At 44.3% G+C, this 15,424-nt stretch overlaps 2 protein-coding genes across 2 annotated transcripts in view; both read left to right on the top strand.

The window, feature by feature from the left end:
- The window catches only part of LOC308073730 (partitioning defective 3 homolog B-like), a 381,612-nt gene that overhangs the window by 191,917 nt on the left and 174,271 nt on the right, over positions 1–15,424 (top strand). Inside the window, exon 17 of the mRNA XM_080412818.1 lies at positions 2,563–2,607. Coding sequence (XP_080268944.1) covers positions 2,563–2,607 — 45 coding nt within the window. The remainder of the gene's footprint in view (positions 1–2,562; positions 2,608–15,424) is intronic.
- On the top strand, positions 6,809–7,363 carry LOC308105776 (ferritin, heavy subunit-like; the record flags this gene model as incomplete). Its single annotated transcript, XM_080456704.1, has 1 exon — positions 6,809–7,363. One exon carries the CDS (start codon positions 6,809–6,811, stop codon positions 7,361–7,363), a length of 555 nt encoding a protein of 184 aa, XP_080312830.1.

Genomic DNA, 15,424 nt, shown 5'->3' with positions numbered 1-15,424 from the left:
TAGTGGTGGTGGTTATAAGGTTTGGGTTAACTTAGTAATGAATTTAGTCACTGGAAATCAGTCAAACGTCCTAGCAAGTACCGCAGTAAAAGACAGTACATTTGCACGTGTGTGTGTCCTTCCAAGTACAACTGAACATGCGAGTGAGTGCGTGCGTGTGCATGCATGTGTGAGTGTCATACGACTCTGTAACCCTGTGTCCATGCATGCATATACTGTATGGGTGTGTTGTTTCACTTCATTACACAGAAGAGACACAATGTGAAGTTTCCTAATAGCATCCTCGTGGGTAGTGCCTCACACACGTGGCAGTTCCAACTCTGCTGAAGTACACACGTACACACTCCCATAAACACACACACACACACACACACACACACACACACACACAAACGTGCTAGGCTTCTGAAGTAGTCATGTCGGTTGGCCACAGACAGATGCTGCTAGGCACACACACACACACACACACACACACACACACACACACACACACACACACACACACACACACACACACACACACACAAACCACAGAACCCCAGCAATAACATGGTTTCACACAATAAATAGTTTACTAACAAGAACCAGTCCTATAGTGTATGTATACAGGGTGTGTGTGTGTGGTACTGTATGTGCAGGGATTTTGGCATAGTCATACCAGCCAATGTGTTCCCAGTTAACTGAGGCCTGGGTTGTGGGCACTGGGAGGAGATCAGAGAAGGACAGAGAGAGAGAGAGAGAGAGAAAGTGAAAGGGTTAAGGAGTGAGAAGAGGGGGTGAAAGAGAGAGGGAAGGGGGGAAATGGCAAGATGAAGGAGAGGGAGAGAAGGGGAAATGACTGAGTGGAAGGCGGATTCAATTGTGCTTAAACAGGTTTAACAAAAGTTAATTAGGGCTAGAGAGAGTGACAAGGAATGGAAGTTTGGATGTTCAGTAGAACAGGGCTTTCCAACCTTTTTTTTTGCCCCAAGGACCCCTTCCAATATTCAATGCCTTAGCGGACCGATTAAATATTCATTCATCATTAACCACCCACAAAGTACATACAATTGTACTGTCTTTATACTAGCCTAATAAAGTGAGTGGGTCTGTGTGTGGGTCTGTCCGTCCGTCCGTCCGTTTGAGCACGGCCTCAACAGCTGCAGCTGATTGCAACACAAGGATGTAACCAGTTACACTAATTCAAAGGCACCACTCTCTTCACACTGGGTGTGATTTTTTTTTTAAAGCTGATGTCAGGTGGTCAGCTTTAGCATACTGATACTGTCATTAGCTATCATTATGCATCCTTGGAATGGAATGCATTTTCATGGCTGAACATCCCAAAACAAAGTACAAAGCAACGCAATATGCACCTCGTTGAGCTGTTGATTAGACTTGGGGGCTATGACACGGTGTCGTGTTAGCTCTGTCTGTCTGTCAGTCTCTCTCTCTTGCTCTCTCTCTTTCTCTGTGTTTGCTCGCGAGCGACGGAGCTGCTCTGTCACAAGGGAACTCACCTGTTTACAGGGCTACTCAACTTAAGATGGCTCAGGGGCCACTCAGCAAAATACCAAAAGTCCAAGGGGCCGCAAGCTAAAAATGACTATTTTGGATTTTTCGATTTTGTAACACACACTACGCATTGTTATTGTTATAAGAAAATGTACATTTTGACATCATATTCTTTTCACTGTACCTGTTTATTTTGTGTGTATGTCCAGTGGCATCAGTTCAGCAAAAGCTAAGGTATGGCAAGGTTAGGGTTGCCAACTCCCAGAGATTGATTTTTTATTTTTTATTTTTTTTGGTTTGACCATGAGGGGCCGCCAAGACGCTGCGTTGGGGCCGCATGCGGCCCGCGGGCCGCGGGTTGAGTAGCGCTTTAGAAGAACCATGTCTGGCTAGTTTCTAAATGCAACTTGTGCGACCATAATATAGTTATTATCTATATATTATTTTCTATAATCTCTCTCTCTCTCCTCTCTCTCTCTCTCTCTCTCTCTCTCTCTCTCTCTCTCTCTCTCTCTCTCTCTCTCTCTCTCTCACTCATTTAGCAACATCCTGGATTGTTCACAATGCGTCACTGATTGACGGAGGTGTTAACAATTTGAGTGTAGTTGTTAAGTAGGCTATGACGTCTGTTTTCAACTACTCCAAAGCAGCATTGAGTCATAGCAGCTGGAAATTGGCTTGAGAGGGGCACATAATCAAATACAATAAATACATATTATTTTCATTGCGCATGGTGTCATAGACCCCCCATGCAGCGAATGTGCCCAAAGTTGGGGACTAATATTCCCTCACATTTTCACGGCGGTCTGAGCAAACACTAAACAACTGCTGAGCAACATCTGACATGTACTACTTATTGTTTTGATTGATTAATTGATTGAATACTTTATAAGCAGCATGAAACAGTACTGTGGTCCATTGTACTCACGTCATCATCATGACAGACAACACATTACATTTCAGCAACTACACTAAAAAGCAATAATAGATACATTTACGGGACAAAGTTGTGCGTGTGTCTCTGTCTGTTGTGATCCAGTATATTAAAATGTGTTTCTCTTGTTTCAGTGGCAGATGAGAGCAACGTGGGATCCCTGATGGGAAACAAAACAGGTGAGAGACACACACACACACACGCACACACACACACACACCCCCCCCACACACACACACACACACACACACACACACACACACACACACACACACACACACACACACACACACACACAAACATTCACAAATTGCTCTCTCTGTGACAAATGAATCCATCAATCGCCATCTGCACAGCAAGGTGTCTTTCAGGACAAACATACAGCAAGGTCTAAACTCTGTCCTCCAACGAGAGAGGACAATGTTAGATGGAAGACAAATTTAAGTTAATGTATACCATGGGGAAGGAATAACAGACATAAAGACGAGTGCAACAACGACACAGGGCGAGAGCAAGACAGAGAGATAGAGAACAGAGAAAGCAGTACAGAGACTTGCACACTCACACTCTGCGAGACCAATTCCACAGGCCGTCTACCAAAGTAACGGCCAATCACTTCAACCCGCGTGCGTGCGTGCGTGTGTGTGTATCCTGTCCATATAATTGTTCATGTTCATGTACGTGCATGTGGTCTGGTCCGTGCACCTCCCTGCAGTATACAATCAGCCATCATTCATCACAACCAGATGAGTGGTCCTGTTGATTTCACATCTCCGGTTTTCGCCAGTCATACACACACTCAAACACATCGAGCGCGTGTGTGTGTGCGTGTGCGTGTGCGTGCGTGCGTGCGTGCGTGCACATGCACAGCATTGATGTACTGTATGCAGGAGTATGTCAGATGTACCGCTCTGATTCCTGACTGCTTCTTTTCACACCAAGTCTCAGTTTACTACCCATGTGTGACCCCTGACCTCCCCCTTTAACACATTCCATGCCAGAGTTTAATCTCATAATGTACTCACCAGTGCCAGCGTTTTATTGTTGTTTTTTAGTTTTTTTCATGTCGCCACAGACCTCGCTAAATAAGTTAAAAGTGCGCGTTCATTTGGTTCTAAACACACAGCGGATCCGTGAGAAACGGACAGCGAAAACAGTTTCCAAATCCGTGCCGCCATCTTGAAGCTACAGCCGATAAACAGTGATCAGCGAGGAGAAAAACAACAACCAGAGAAAATCGAGTTTTAAACAGGATCCCAGACAGGAAGCGGATACGATCGAAAAAACCGGAACCCGAATAATTCCGTTTCCGACCGGAAACCGGAAACGGAAATGGATCAAAAAAAATCGGAAAGTGCACCTGGGGCACTTAACATGGGAATCGGCGGTTCGCGTAGATCTACGCGACTGGCACGCTGCGGCTTTAAATAGGTTCGCGTAGATCTACGCGACTGGCATGCAATGTGTTAACCACCCCATTTAAACCTTACAGTACTTACAGTAAACCATATCGCTGTTGTCGGGCAGAAACCTCTTATCTCCATATTATAACTTTTTTAGTTTTTTCTCCTAAATTAACGCCCTACTTGATCGTACTAGAGCGTCACACGAAAGCGTCACAAGTCGCGGCGCGTTTCGAGCTTGTAGATCTGCTGCTTTTGATATTTTTGATTTTGAATCCTGAAAAGTAACAGTTTTGGACATCTGGAGGTTTCCACCCGACAGAGACGATATTAAGGCCTACTGTATACTTTGTTGGACTGGCGTCCCCCAGGGCTCTGTTCTTGGTCTGCTCCTTTTTTCCCTGGTACACGTGATCTCTTTCCCGAAAATTGCCTCTATTTTTGGCCAAATATTGGCTGCAGAATAGGGACTCCAGGGTTCATGTGGTGGTCTTTCTCTCGCCGTGTGTCATGATTTCCATGCCGCTATACACCGCACTGCACCCGTCTCTCTATCATGGCTCTGGTTTACGCACACACACACACACACACACACACACACACACACACACACACACACACACACACACACACACACACACACACACACACACACACACACACACACACACACACACACTGATACTGTACAGTAGTGTTCCTCTCCTCTCTGCCTTTAAGTTGTTCCTTAATTTGAGCAGAGTGGAGATGAAAGAGCACTACATGAGGACCGGAGAGAGAGAGAGAGAGAGAGAGAGTGATGAGATCCTCCTCGTCTGGAGAGCTGAGAGGGAGAGAGTGGGGTAGGAGGGGCGGGTTGATAGCTACTTCCAGAAGACAGGGAGACAGAGAATATCGTTGTTATCCGGGCAGAAACCTCTTAGCTCCATATTCTTAACTTGTTGTGTTTTTTTCGTAAATTAATGCCCTACTACTTGATCATACTACGGCCTCACACAGAAGTAACACAAGTGGCAGATCTGCAAGCTCGAAACGCGGCCCCGAAGCGACGCGTGTTGAGCTTGTCGGTTTGCTACTTTTGCTGTTTTTGAATTTGAATCCTGGAAAGTAACCGTTTTGGACATACAGTATGAGGTTTCCACCCGACAGTGCTTTTGAAGACAGAGCAAAAATGGAATCGGAGACCTTATGGCAAATTCTTGAAAAGCTTGTTAGCCAATCCTTAATTATTTTTTCTGCTCTATATCAATCTCTCTCTCTCTCTCTCTCTCTGTCTCTCTCTCTCTCTCTCTCTCTCTCTCTCTCTCTCTCTCTCTCTCTCTCTCCCCTCTCTCTCTCTCTCTCTCTCCCCCCCTCTCCCTCTCTCTCTCTCTCCCTCTCTCTCCCCACCCCTCTCCCTCTCTCTCTCTGTGTCTTGAAGTGTCCCCTACTTCATTTGTACATGACTCTAAGTGCACTCTACTTGTTTTCCCATTCTGGTCCATCTGTCCTGGGGTTTTATTAGTACAGTATTTGTTTATTGTCTCCGCCGTAGGTGGAGAGTATGTTTTCGCTTCGTCCCGCCGTGTGTGAGCAAACAGTGTTAGCCAAGCTAACATTGGTCAAGCTCCACGTGACACGTGTCAATATGTTGACACCAATGCCTTTGATTGGCTAGAGGGACGCATGACGAAATAAAATCCTATAAATAGGTGTGTCACTTCAAAAAGCCGTTTACATTTTTGAAGTGAGGTAAGACAGGATCAATCAGTCTTGATTGGAACAGTACCTTCCAGTCCAAATCACCCGTCCGTGCGTCTGTGTGTAACACAGAAGAGGACTATAGAGTTGAATTGATCCCACAACAAGGCCGAAGTCTTAATACTGTAACAATTGGCCGCCTTGATCAAATACATTATGTAGCACTAGAGAAAACTGACATAGATCAAACACACCAATCAACTGCTGAAACTGTTCAAGACTATGAAGATGAAGAAGACATTTGAACAAACCAGTCAATTACGACGACTCCCATATGACACATTGCTTCAAGAAGAACATCTTTTAGATGCAGACACTACATATTCAGTCGCCCCTGCAGAACACCAAAAACCACGCGCATTCTACCAAGACGACCCGTTCTACCAAGACGACCCGTGCTATTAAAATAGCACGGGTCTGCTGGCGGAGACTTGTGCTCCGAGGAGCACATTTTCTAGTTTAGTTTTATTGTCCGTTCATCGTAGCCATATTGAACCTTAGTTATCAACATTTATTTCACAGTCTCTCTGTGTCAAACGATAGCGACATCGGTATTGCCTGCATAATTGCATAATACTGACGTGGTAAAGAAAAGGGCAAATAATGGCCGATATATTGGTCTGGCTCTCAGTACACCTGACGAAGGCCGCAGAGGCCGAAACGTTGTGTTTGTACCGCTTAATAAAGACATATTTTTGGCAGCATGAAGACGGTGTGCGGACCTTCTCCTTTTCTACTGGCTCTAGAAGGTGACATTGAAATGCAGTGGATACTGCCATTTAAGAGAGATTGTGCAGATACGCACGCCTGTGCAAATCGGCATTGTTGCGCATAGGCTACATGCTAACTGTTTGTGTTGTGTGTGATGACAGACCAGCTCTCCAGTCAGCCTGTATAAGGTGTTACAGATGTCAAGATCAAGACTAAAATCCGATTGTTAGCACACAGGGCTGATTGATTCATTTAAAATGCCTAACTTCTACCTTTCTACTATCCGTATCACAATTTGACAAATTGCATCGATCGCCAGACTACCAACATCCAATCAAGAAGCCACCATCAATTTGCAAATCGTTCTTTTGCTCGTCTAGACCTTTTCATCTTATTTAATCGAACAGTTGTTAGCACGATAGCTGCTTCTTTGCCAACAACGCAGTTGGATAACAGGTGACTCGGCCCGTCTTCACTCCAGCCTTTCGCATTGGCCCGAGTGGATTAGCCGCCACCTCGACAAACCATGGATTCCCAGGTGAGACAGGAATACCATCAGGACTGCGAGGACGCCGTCAACAGACAGATCAAAGAGGAGCTGCAGGCGTCCTACGTCTACCTGTCCATGGCGTACTACTTTGATCGCAGCGACCAGGCGCTGCCCAACTTTGCCAAGTTCTTCCGCGAGCAGTCCGGCGAGGAGCGCGAGCACGCCGAGAAACTGATGAAGGTACAGAACCAGAGGGGAGGAAGTATCCTCCTGCAGGACATCCAGAAGCCCGAGAGGGACGACTGGGGCAGCGGCGTGGAGGCTCTGGAGTGCGCTCTCCAGCTGGAGAGGAGCGTCAACCAGCACCTGCTGGATTTGCACCGGATCGCCGCCAAACACAACGACCCGCACATGTGCGACTTCATCGAGACACACTACCTGCCCGAGCAGGTGAGGTCCATAAAGGAGCTGGCGGACTGGGTGACCAACCTGCGACGCATGGGAGCCCCGAAGAACGGCATCGCCGAGTATCTGTTTGACCAACACACTCTGGGCAACAGGGACACGTCGGGCAACAAGGAAGGTTGCTAAACCTCCTCACACCAAAGGAATGCTATATATCTATATCAATGTTTCTCACTAGACGTGAGAAAAGAGCACTTATAGGTGGCTGCAATTCGGAACTGGCCCCTGTAAAACGTCAAAGCCTTACCCGTCCCCCCCCTCCCCCCCGAATTGTTTACTGTACATATTTCGATTTTTGATTTCTAACCGTTTATGATATTTTTGCATAGTAGTGTATATTTTCTGTTATTAAATGTTTCTATGAATTGAGTACAAAGGGCCCCAATGGAAGCAAACCATAGTGCTTTCTTGGGTTTAAAATCCTCTTAACAGACCTTGTATTGAACTGTACTTCCCTGTGCTTGTCTTTGCAAACTGTTAACAAAGTATTCAATCAATCAATCAATCACGTGCCCAAATGTACCCTTATGGGTCTGTAACTCCGAGAGTGTACAAATGGAACCAAATGGACCCTTACAAGTCCATTTGGTTCCATTTGTACACTCGAGCGTTAAATAAATATTGTGGATTTTACAGTGTATATTGGGGTCCCAGAAATTAAATAAGAAATCCTATCAAATGGGAGTCCATAGCCTTATAGATTGATCTATATATATTTATACATAGTGTCTTGCTTTCATGGAGTATTATGTTTTAATGCATAGTAACAGTGAACCTCTCATATTACCCTCTTCTCTCTCTTGCATACAGTATATGCATTTCAATGTCTTCTGCCATCTCCTTGTTATGGCTCATTACTTGGTTCAATAAAGATCTGTCAGGATTCAAACCCAGGTCGGATACAAACGCAAACACGGCAAATAAATGCGACAGAAAGTGTACTAAATGTACAGTGAACAAACGCAAAACTCGAATACAAACGCGGATACAAACACAGGAACAAGCTGAAGAATCACTGGCATACAGTACAAAAGTAAATTATGAACCAGCAATGGCAGTCAGTCAGCACAGGTACTTACTGCATAGTCCCAGGGGGTAATTAACCTGTTAGGCACGGGTGGGCTTGAAAGGTGAATCAACTCAGGAACCAAGGGCGCACTGCATGGGGAAGAAGGGAGAGGGGCAGAAGGGAAAGGGGAGGGGCAGAGGCAGTGACCGTGACAAGATCATTCCTAGATCATGCCCTAAAATTCTCTGCACTCTGGAAGTTCTGCATCCTGTTGTTACCATCATGTTTGCAGTGTTCTATGACAAGCAGTCAAACCTAACGCATGGAACCCTTTGGATTCTGATTTTTTCAACCCATTAAGACCTGAAGCCGATTCTACATGTCACCTAAATCCCAACAGTTTTCTGAAAAAAACGTATGTTTCTATATCCGTGGTGCTCAATCTTTTTCATGTCAAGGACACCCACAATTATATGTATTTGGCCGCGGACCCCCATCTCATAATATGTTGTTCCAGGGGGTCTCAGAAGCAAAGATTTTAGTTAAAAATGTTCACTTTAAAAATGTATATATTCAAAGAATTGCACACATTTTCACGATTTTTCAAAAATAGCAGATCTACGAGCTCATGGCGCGGCACTTGCTGCCGGGCTATGAGCTTGTATATCTGCTATTTTTGAATAGCCAAAGTGTAAAATAATGCTTTTTAGCTCAAATCAAAAAATGACACAGATGCGTTCCGGGTTTAATAGAGGACGGCATCTAATCTACAGTAGTTGATCTCCATAAGACAGTGGTTCTCGGTGGTTACTGACCTGTAAGGGTCCATTTGGTTCCTAACTATCAATCACTCTCACTTTGAGAACCAGGGCCGTAAGGAATGAACGTAGAAACACAGATTCCTTGGGAAAAGGAAACGGACAGTTATGGAAGGTAACTGAAGAACTGGGAGTGGGAGAGGAAAGTCCAAAGGTGTAGATCTTTGTGTTTTATTTATTTATATACTGTATATATATTTTAGTTTTTTGTTCCTTTTTTTGCTGCTCTGTCATAGTTGAGACAATATGAGTCGATGCCTAATGCAGATCAGAACTGCCAGTTAATCTCTAAAGGATTTTCAGTTGTGTGCAAGCAAATAAGTCTCAAGCACACTCTGGAACCCATTCCTGTCTCCACAGTTTGTACTTGACACAGGAAAAGTGTGACTGTTTCCCAAGTTTAAAAAGGCTATTGACCTGAACTAACCAATCACGCTCATCAGCTCATTACCGTCATCACAGCATTTTACTTTATTTATTGATTTTTTGCTGGTGAAATCAACAATAAAAGATATACCCGCACACTACTGCCACTTGCACGTTGGAGAGAAAGTACGAACGTGCAAGTGGCAGTGTGCAGGTATACCTTTTGTTGATTGCGTCTACTGTTTGTTGCTAACGCACCTGCTTTTACACTTTATCTGGGTGTAGTTCTTTTTCACCCATTTTCTTTTTTTATGAAAAAATAGTACAATGCCGTGTGATATGAAATGTAAGCTTAATGTAAACCCAATCATTCAGTTAACATCATTGACTGTCTTAGCTCAGTTAACCCTCAAACCACCGGGACACATTGTTTTTTTTCACCACATTAAGAAACTTAGCATAATTATCCTCACAACTCTTAACGTATCCCTCTGGCTCATGGTTTGTACCGCGAATGCAATACACCGGTGTCCAGACCGAAATGGAGTTGATCATCTCTACGGCAGCGGTTTAAAAATACATTCTTGTCAAGGACTCTAGCTGATACCGACAATAAGCCTCTCCGACCTACTTAATCCCAAATGTATATGTATTTGGCCAGGGACCCCCATCTGAAAAGATTTATACAAATGTCTATATACTGTGTAGGTGGGAGAGAGAAACTGATCTGAGTAGTCATTCTTATACTGTACAGTGCATTCTGTCATTGGATTACATTCTAGTGGTGAAATTATAGTGAAATTAAGCACGTTCAACCTGACTTCCCTATTTTTGTGCATGTCACAGGACGATATCTAAATCTATACCCAAAATAGCAAGCTCACGATGCGTCACATCGCATAGATCGGCTATTTCGGCTACTCTTGAAATACGGTAGTGCTTAACCCAGCAAGACCGGGAAAGCATGTGTCATTTTAGATTTCTTTGGGCTATTCAAAAATAGCAGATATACAAGCTCATAGCGCGGCACCGAGTGCCGCGCTATGAGCTTGTAGATCTGCTATTTTTGAAAAATCATTTTTTAAAGCGAATATTTGTAAAATATGTTGTTCCAGGGACCCCCAGAAGCAAGATTTGAGTAAAAAATGTTCTCTTTAAAAATATATATATATATTGAAAGATTTGCAAACATTTGCATGATTTTTCAAAAATAGCAGATCTACAAGCTCATAGCGCGGCACTCAATCTTTAAATGACACAGATGCGTTCCCGGTCTTAATGGGTTAAGTGGGTAAACTGTTCCTCATTGAGAGCCAGTGCACCATTGCATCATTTCAGTCTGCACAGCTATTTTCCACCTGCACATCTGACCGTTCCAACATCTCTCGACACCCATAATAGACAAACTCCAAAAAAACTGGATCTGAGTTGTTCATCTGTTATTTCCAAATAGTTACCCAGGAGCCCAGTGTTCACATGCTGTCTACCTGTTGAATGTCCAACACACCCATTAAATGTTTAAAAGGACCCCATCTTTTACCACTCCCCCCACCCACCCCCAAATGTTAATTTCCACTTCTTTCCCACTTTAGCTTGTTTATGTGTCCCCTATACCTGTTGCTTGTCAAAAGTCTACCTTTTTATGGAGCCATTAGGACCACAGAACTCAGAGTGACAGAGTTTTCCAAGTCTAAAGCTGTTTAAAACACTTTCCTTTTACTGTGAGGCATTATTATAGTCGGTATACTGGAGAGACAGAGAGAGAGAGAGAGAGAGACTGGGAAGCTTGGAGCTTATGAACAATGACTTATGGGAAAGCCGTTTTCACTTACAGGAATGGTCTTCCATCCACACCCTAAGAAACCACAGAACAGGGGCACACACACACGCACGCACGCACACACACACACACACACACACACACACACACACACACACACACACACACACACACGTGCGCACCCTATTACCCCGTGTAGTAATGGAAAGTCACCATCACACTATGGAAAATATGAACACTGGAGAATTCATATTATATTATAATTCTGCTGAATCTGAGATGCCAAAGTGACTGCATAGGGAGCCCGCAGTTGAGGGTTTATTTGTGTGTGGAGCGGCGGCGGTACGGTGCGTGCGTATGCATTAGTGTGAAAGAGTACACGCGTGCATGCACCCAACAGTACACGTGTATTATGAAACCCCCTTGAATAAATGTAACATAACACTGTAATTTAGGCCTGACAAAATCCCACTCAAATAAGAGTACTCGAATGTTGAATACGTGTACTGTAAGACAAATCCCCTTACACACTGGTTCTCAACTAGGATAGACGTTTAGTCTATCCTAACTATCAATCATTTAGACCGCCTGGAACCCCCTCGAGGACACCAAGGGGGTGTCCTCGAGGGGGTGTCCTCGAGGGGGTGTCCTTTAGGGGGTCCCAGGGGGTCTAAATGATTGATAGTTAGGAACCAAATGTACCCTGTGGGTCCGTAAGTCCGAGAGTGTACACATGGCACGTTTGCAACTACTTTCGCCTGCGCACTTCACCGGGTATGGTCTAGTATAATATAATTTGGCATTTGATTACTGGTTAAAAAAAAATCTTTATGGAGAAAAAACTGAAGTATAAGAGGAACCAGAGGATGGAGAGAGGAAGTTATTTCAACACTTAGCGCAACACTTGTCATGTCTTCATGTAATCAAAAGTACAGTATATGGATGAAGTGGATTATGATTATAATAACTAAGTCTGAGCCGCTCAAAACAATATGTGGCAGAGTGTCAGAGGGAGTAGAGAGACAGATCAAAGATCACAGAAATAAACAATACAAAATAAGCATGTGTCATAAATGTGTTGCAGCATGGGTTTAGGAAGAGGCCAGTGTAAATACAGTGTAGAATGTGTAACTCTCAAGAGTTTGCAAATGTAACCAAATGTGGTTATATTTGTATACACTCGACTAGAAAGTGCTGTTCCTGAAGAAACAGTGTGGGCTTGCTGTGATGTCATATTGACGTCCAAATGTGGTCTGAAATTTCTTTATTAGGAGCAACCCCTTGAGATGAAACATCTCGTTTTCGAGGGGGTCAATGTGGTGTTCCACACGACTCTCCATTGTCTTCCAGTATAAAGTTACGGTAAGCTTCTAAAAGTAGAAAATATATATCTTTTTAAATTGTAATGCAGGCTGTTCCCAAAAGACGCCGCACATTTTAAAGTTTGAATGAATCTTTTGGGTGAAAGTATGAAGGAGTTGATACTCCTTCCCAAAAGTGAAAGTTTTGGGAAGAATAATGAATCTATTCATTCACGAAACCGTATTTATGTATATCGTCTCTGTCGGGTGGACACCTCATGTCCAAAACTGTTACCTTTCAGGATTCAAATTAAAAAATAACAAAAGCAGACGATCTACAAGCTCAAAACGCGTCGCTTTGTGTCGTGTTTCGAGCTTGTGGATCTGCTACTGCGGCCATTCTGTGGAGTACGTGCCGAATGTGTTTTGGGGGAAGTGTACGCATCAGCTTCCCCGACTGTCCCACCCGGGCCGCCCGCTTCACAAATTGGTGAAGCTTTCCTCACGTTTGTGCCACTTGGCCAACAGAAGTCCCTGATTGGCAAAGCTGGCCCGGCGGCTTATCCTGCTGGCGCTTTGCCAACATAAGTGGCGACGTGTGCAAGAGAACAGAAAGTACGAGAGCTTTGGTCATAGTGAAGGAATCGAACAAAAGCGGTGGCGCGAAGCACAATGTGATGCTCGTGGTGGAGCTGACAACTGCAACGAGTACATTAGATAACAGGGGTATTGCACAATGGGTGGGCCGTGTATTCCCGACTTGTATCGTTCCTGACTTGCATGTCCCTGAGTAAGTCTAGTAGAATAATAAATAGTGGAATTAACATGAGTGGGCCCCTCGTCAGCGAGGCCACTAACAATAGACTTTTTACTGTGTACATGATAAAAGGTATGAACTCAACTCAACTCTGCTGATGCATTAGGGAGTCATAACTATAATATTATGATTCTGTTCCTACTTAATTTTTTTGTCACTTTCGGGCAAGAACCTTGTATCTCCATATTTAATTTAATGTAAATTTAATGTTTTTGATAAATGGCCCTCACACCTACGTCACACCGCCGATCCAACTGGTATGCCCATATATGGAGAGCTCTGTATTTGTCAGTCATTGTCCCTTTTATGCCCATATATGGAGATCTCTGGATCTGTCTGTCCTTGTCCTTTTTATGGCCATAGATGGATATCCCTGACGTCATCAGTATACGCCCATATATGGGCATGCTGATATGCCCATATATGGAGATTTCTGTATCTGTCTGTCCTTGTCCCTTGTATGCCCATGTATGGAGATCCCATGTCATCCGTATATGCCCATATATGGGCATGCCCACTTTTATATGCCCATATATGGAGTTCGGGGGGAGGGAAGCCGGACGGGGAAGATGATAATTGTCACTGCATGTAATCCTATGGGCTGGGGGGGCGGTACCTGTCACACCAGGGAGTGTTGGGCGGGAGGAGTAGGACGAAGGCCCGTATACGTCCTCCCGGTGGGGGCTCCTCACTGGCAGGTGAGTCAGCAGGACACCACAGCAGTGACAACACAGCAGTGTGTGTGGGGAGGAATTAACCCATTGAGACCTGAAGCCGATTCTACATGTCTCCTAAATCTCAACAGTATTCCGAAAAACGTATGTTTCTATATCAGTGGTGCTCAATCTTTTTCATGTCAAGGACCCCCCAAAATGATATGTATTTGGCCGCGGACCCCCATCAAAATATTTTGTTCCAGGGACCCCCCAGAAGCAAAGATTTGAGTTAAAAATGTTCGCTTTAAAAATATATATATTCGAAGATTTGCACACATTTTCACGAATTTTCAAAAATAGCAGATCTACAAGCTCGTAGCGCGGCACTCGGTGCCGCGCTATGAGCTTGTATGTCTGCTATTTTTGAATAGCCCAAAGTGTAAAATAATGCTTTTTAGCTCAAATAAAAAAATGACACAGTTCCAGGTCTTAATGGGTTAATTGGCATAACGGCTAAATTGGGGAGAAAAAAGAGAGAACGTGCTCGTTCCTTGTTGAGAGAGAGAGAGTAAAGAATAATATGGAAGGCTTATTAACCACTTAAACCCTGTACACTTCTGTTAACCGGGGCCCCCCAGACCTATACTAGGCCCCCTCCTTTTCACTCTAAATCTCTTCCCTGACAATAGCCGATCTACAAGCTCACACAGCGCATCACGTTGTGAGCTTGTAGATCAGCTATTTACGTTGAATGTTCCTCCCAGTATATGGACGCTCGGGTTCATATGGTTAAGAGACCTTTCGGAATGCATCACTCCTTATCTTTCTTCAGCGTGGCCTGACTCACCCCCTCTAAGCCACTTCAAGGCCAGTTTACTTTAAACATAGGCACCCCACACACACACACACACACGCACGCACACACACACACACACACACACACACACACACACACACACACACACACACACACACACACACACACACACACACACACACACACACACACACACACACACACACACACGCACACAAACACAGTGGTGAAAATTGCTGACGGGACGTGAAACAAACGGTTGCAGCTGTGTTTCCTTCTTCGTGTTTTCTTTTGGTGATGCAGACAGCCAGGAGCTGCGCATGTGTGTGTGTGTGTGTGTGTGCGCGTGTGTGTGTGTGTGTGTGCGTGTGTCTGTGTGAGACAAAGTGTCAGTATATGAGAGATGCTTCCCTGTGAAAATAAACACTGGGCAATGAATGTCTGTCCACAAGAAAGATGAGACGCTTGTACTGGAGGAGAGAGGGTGATCATCTGTGTGTGTGTGTGTGTGTGTGTGTGTGTGTGTGTGTGTGTGTGTGTGCGTGCGTGCTCGTGTGTGCACAGTTTTATTAAAGGTTGCTAACTTTTATAAAAAGAGGTTTTGAAGTGTGTGTGTGTGTGTG

Source organism: Gymnoscopelus braueri, assembly GCF_963280865.1.
Source record: "Gymnoscopelus braueri genome assembly, chromosome: 18".
Classification (NCBI taxonomy): domain Eukaryota; kingdom Metazoa; phylum Chordata; class Actinopteri; order Myctophiformes; family Myctophidae; genus Gymnoscopelus; species Gymnoscopelus braueri.
This window is presented reverse-complemented; position numbering and strand designations above follow the sequence as displayed.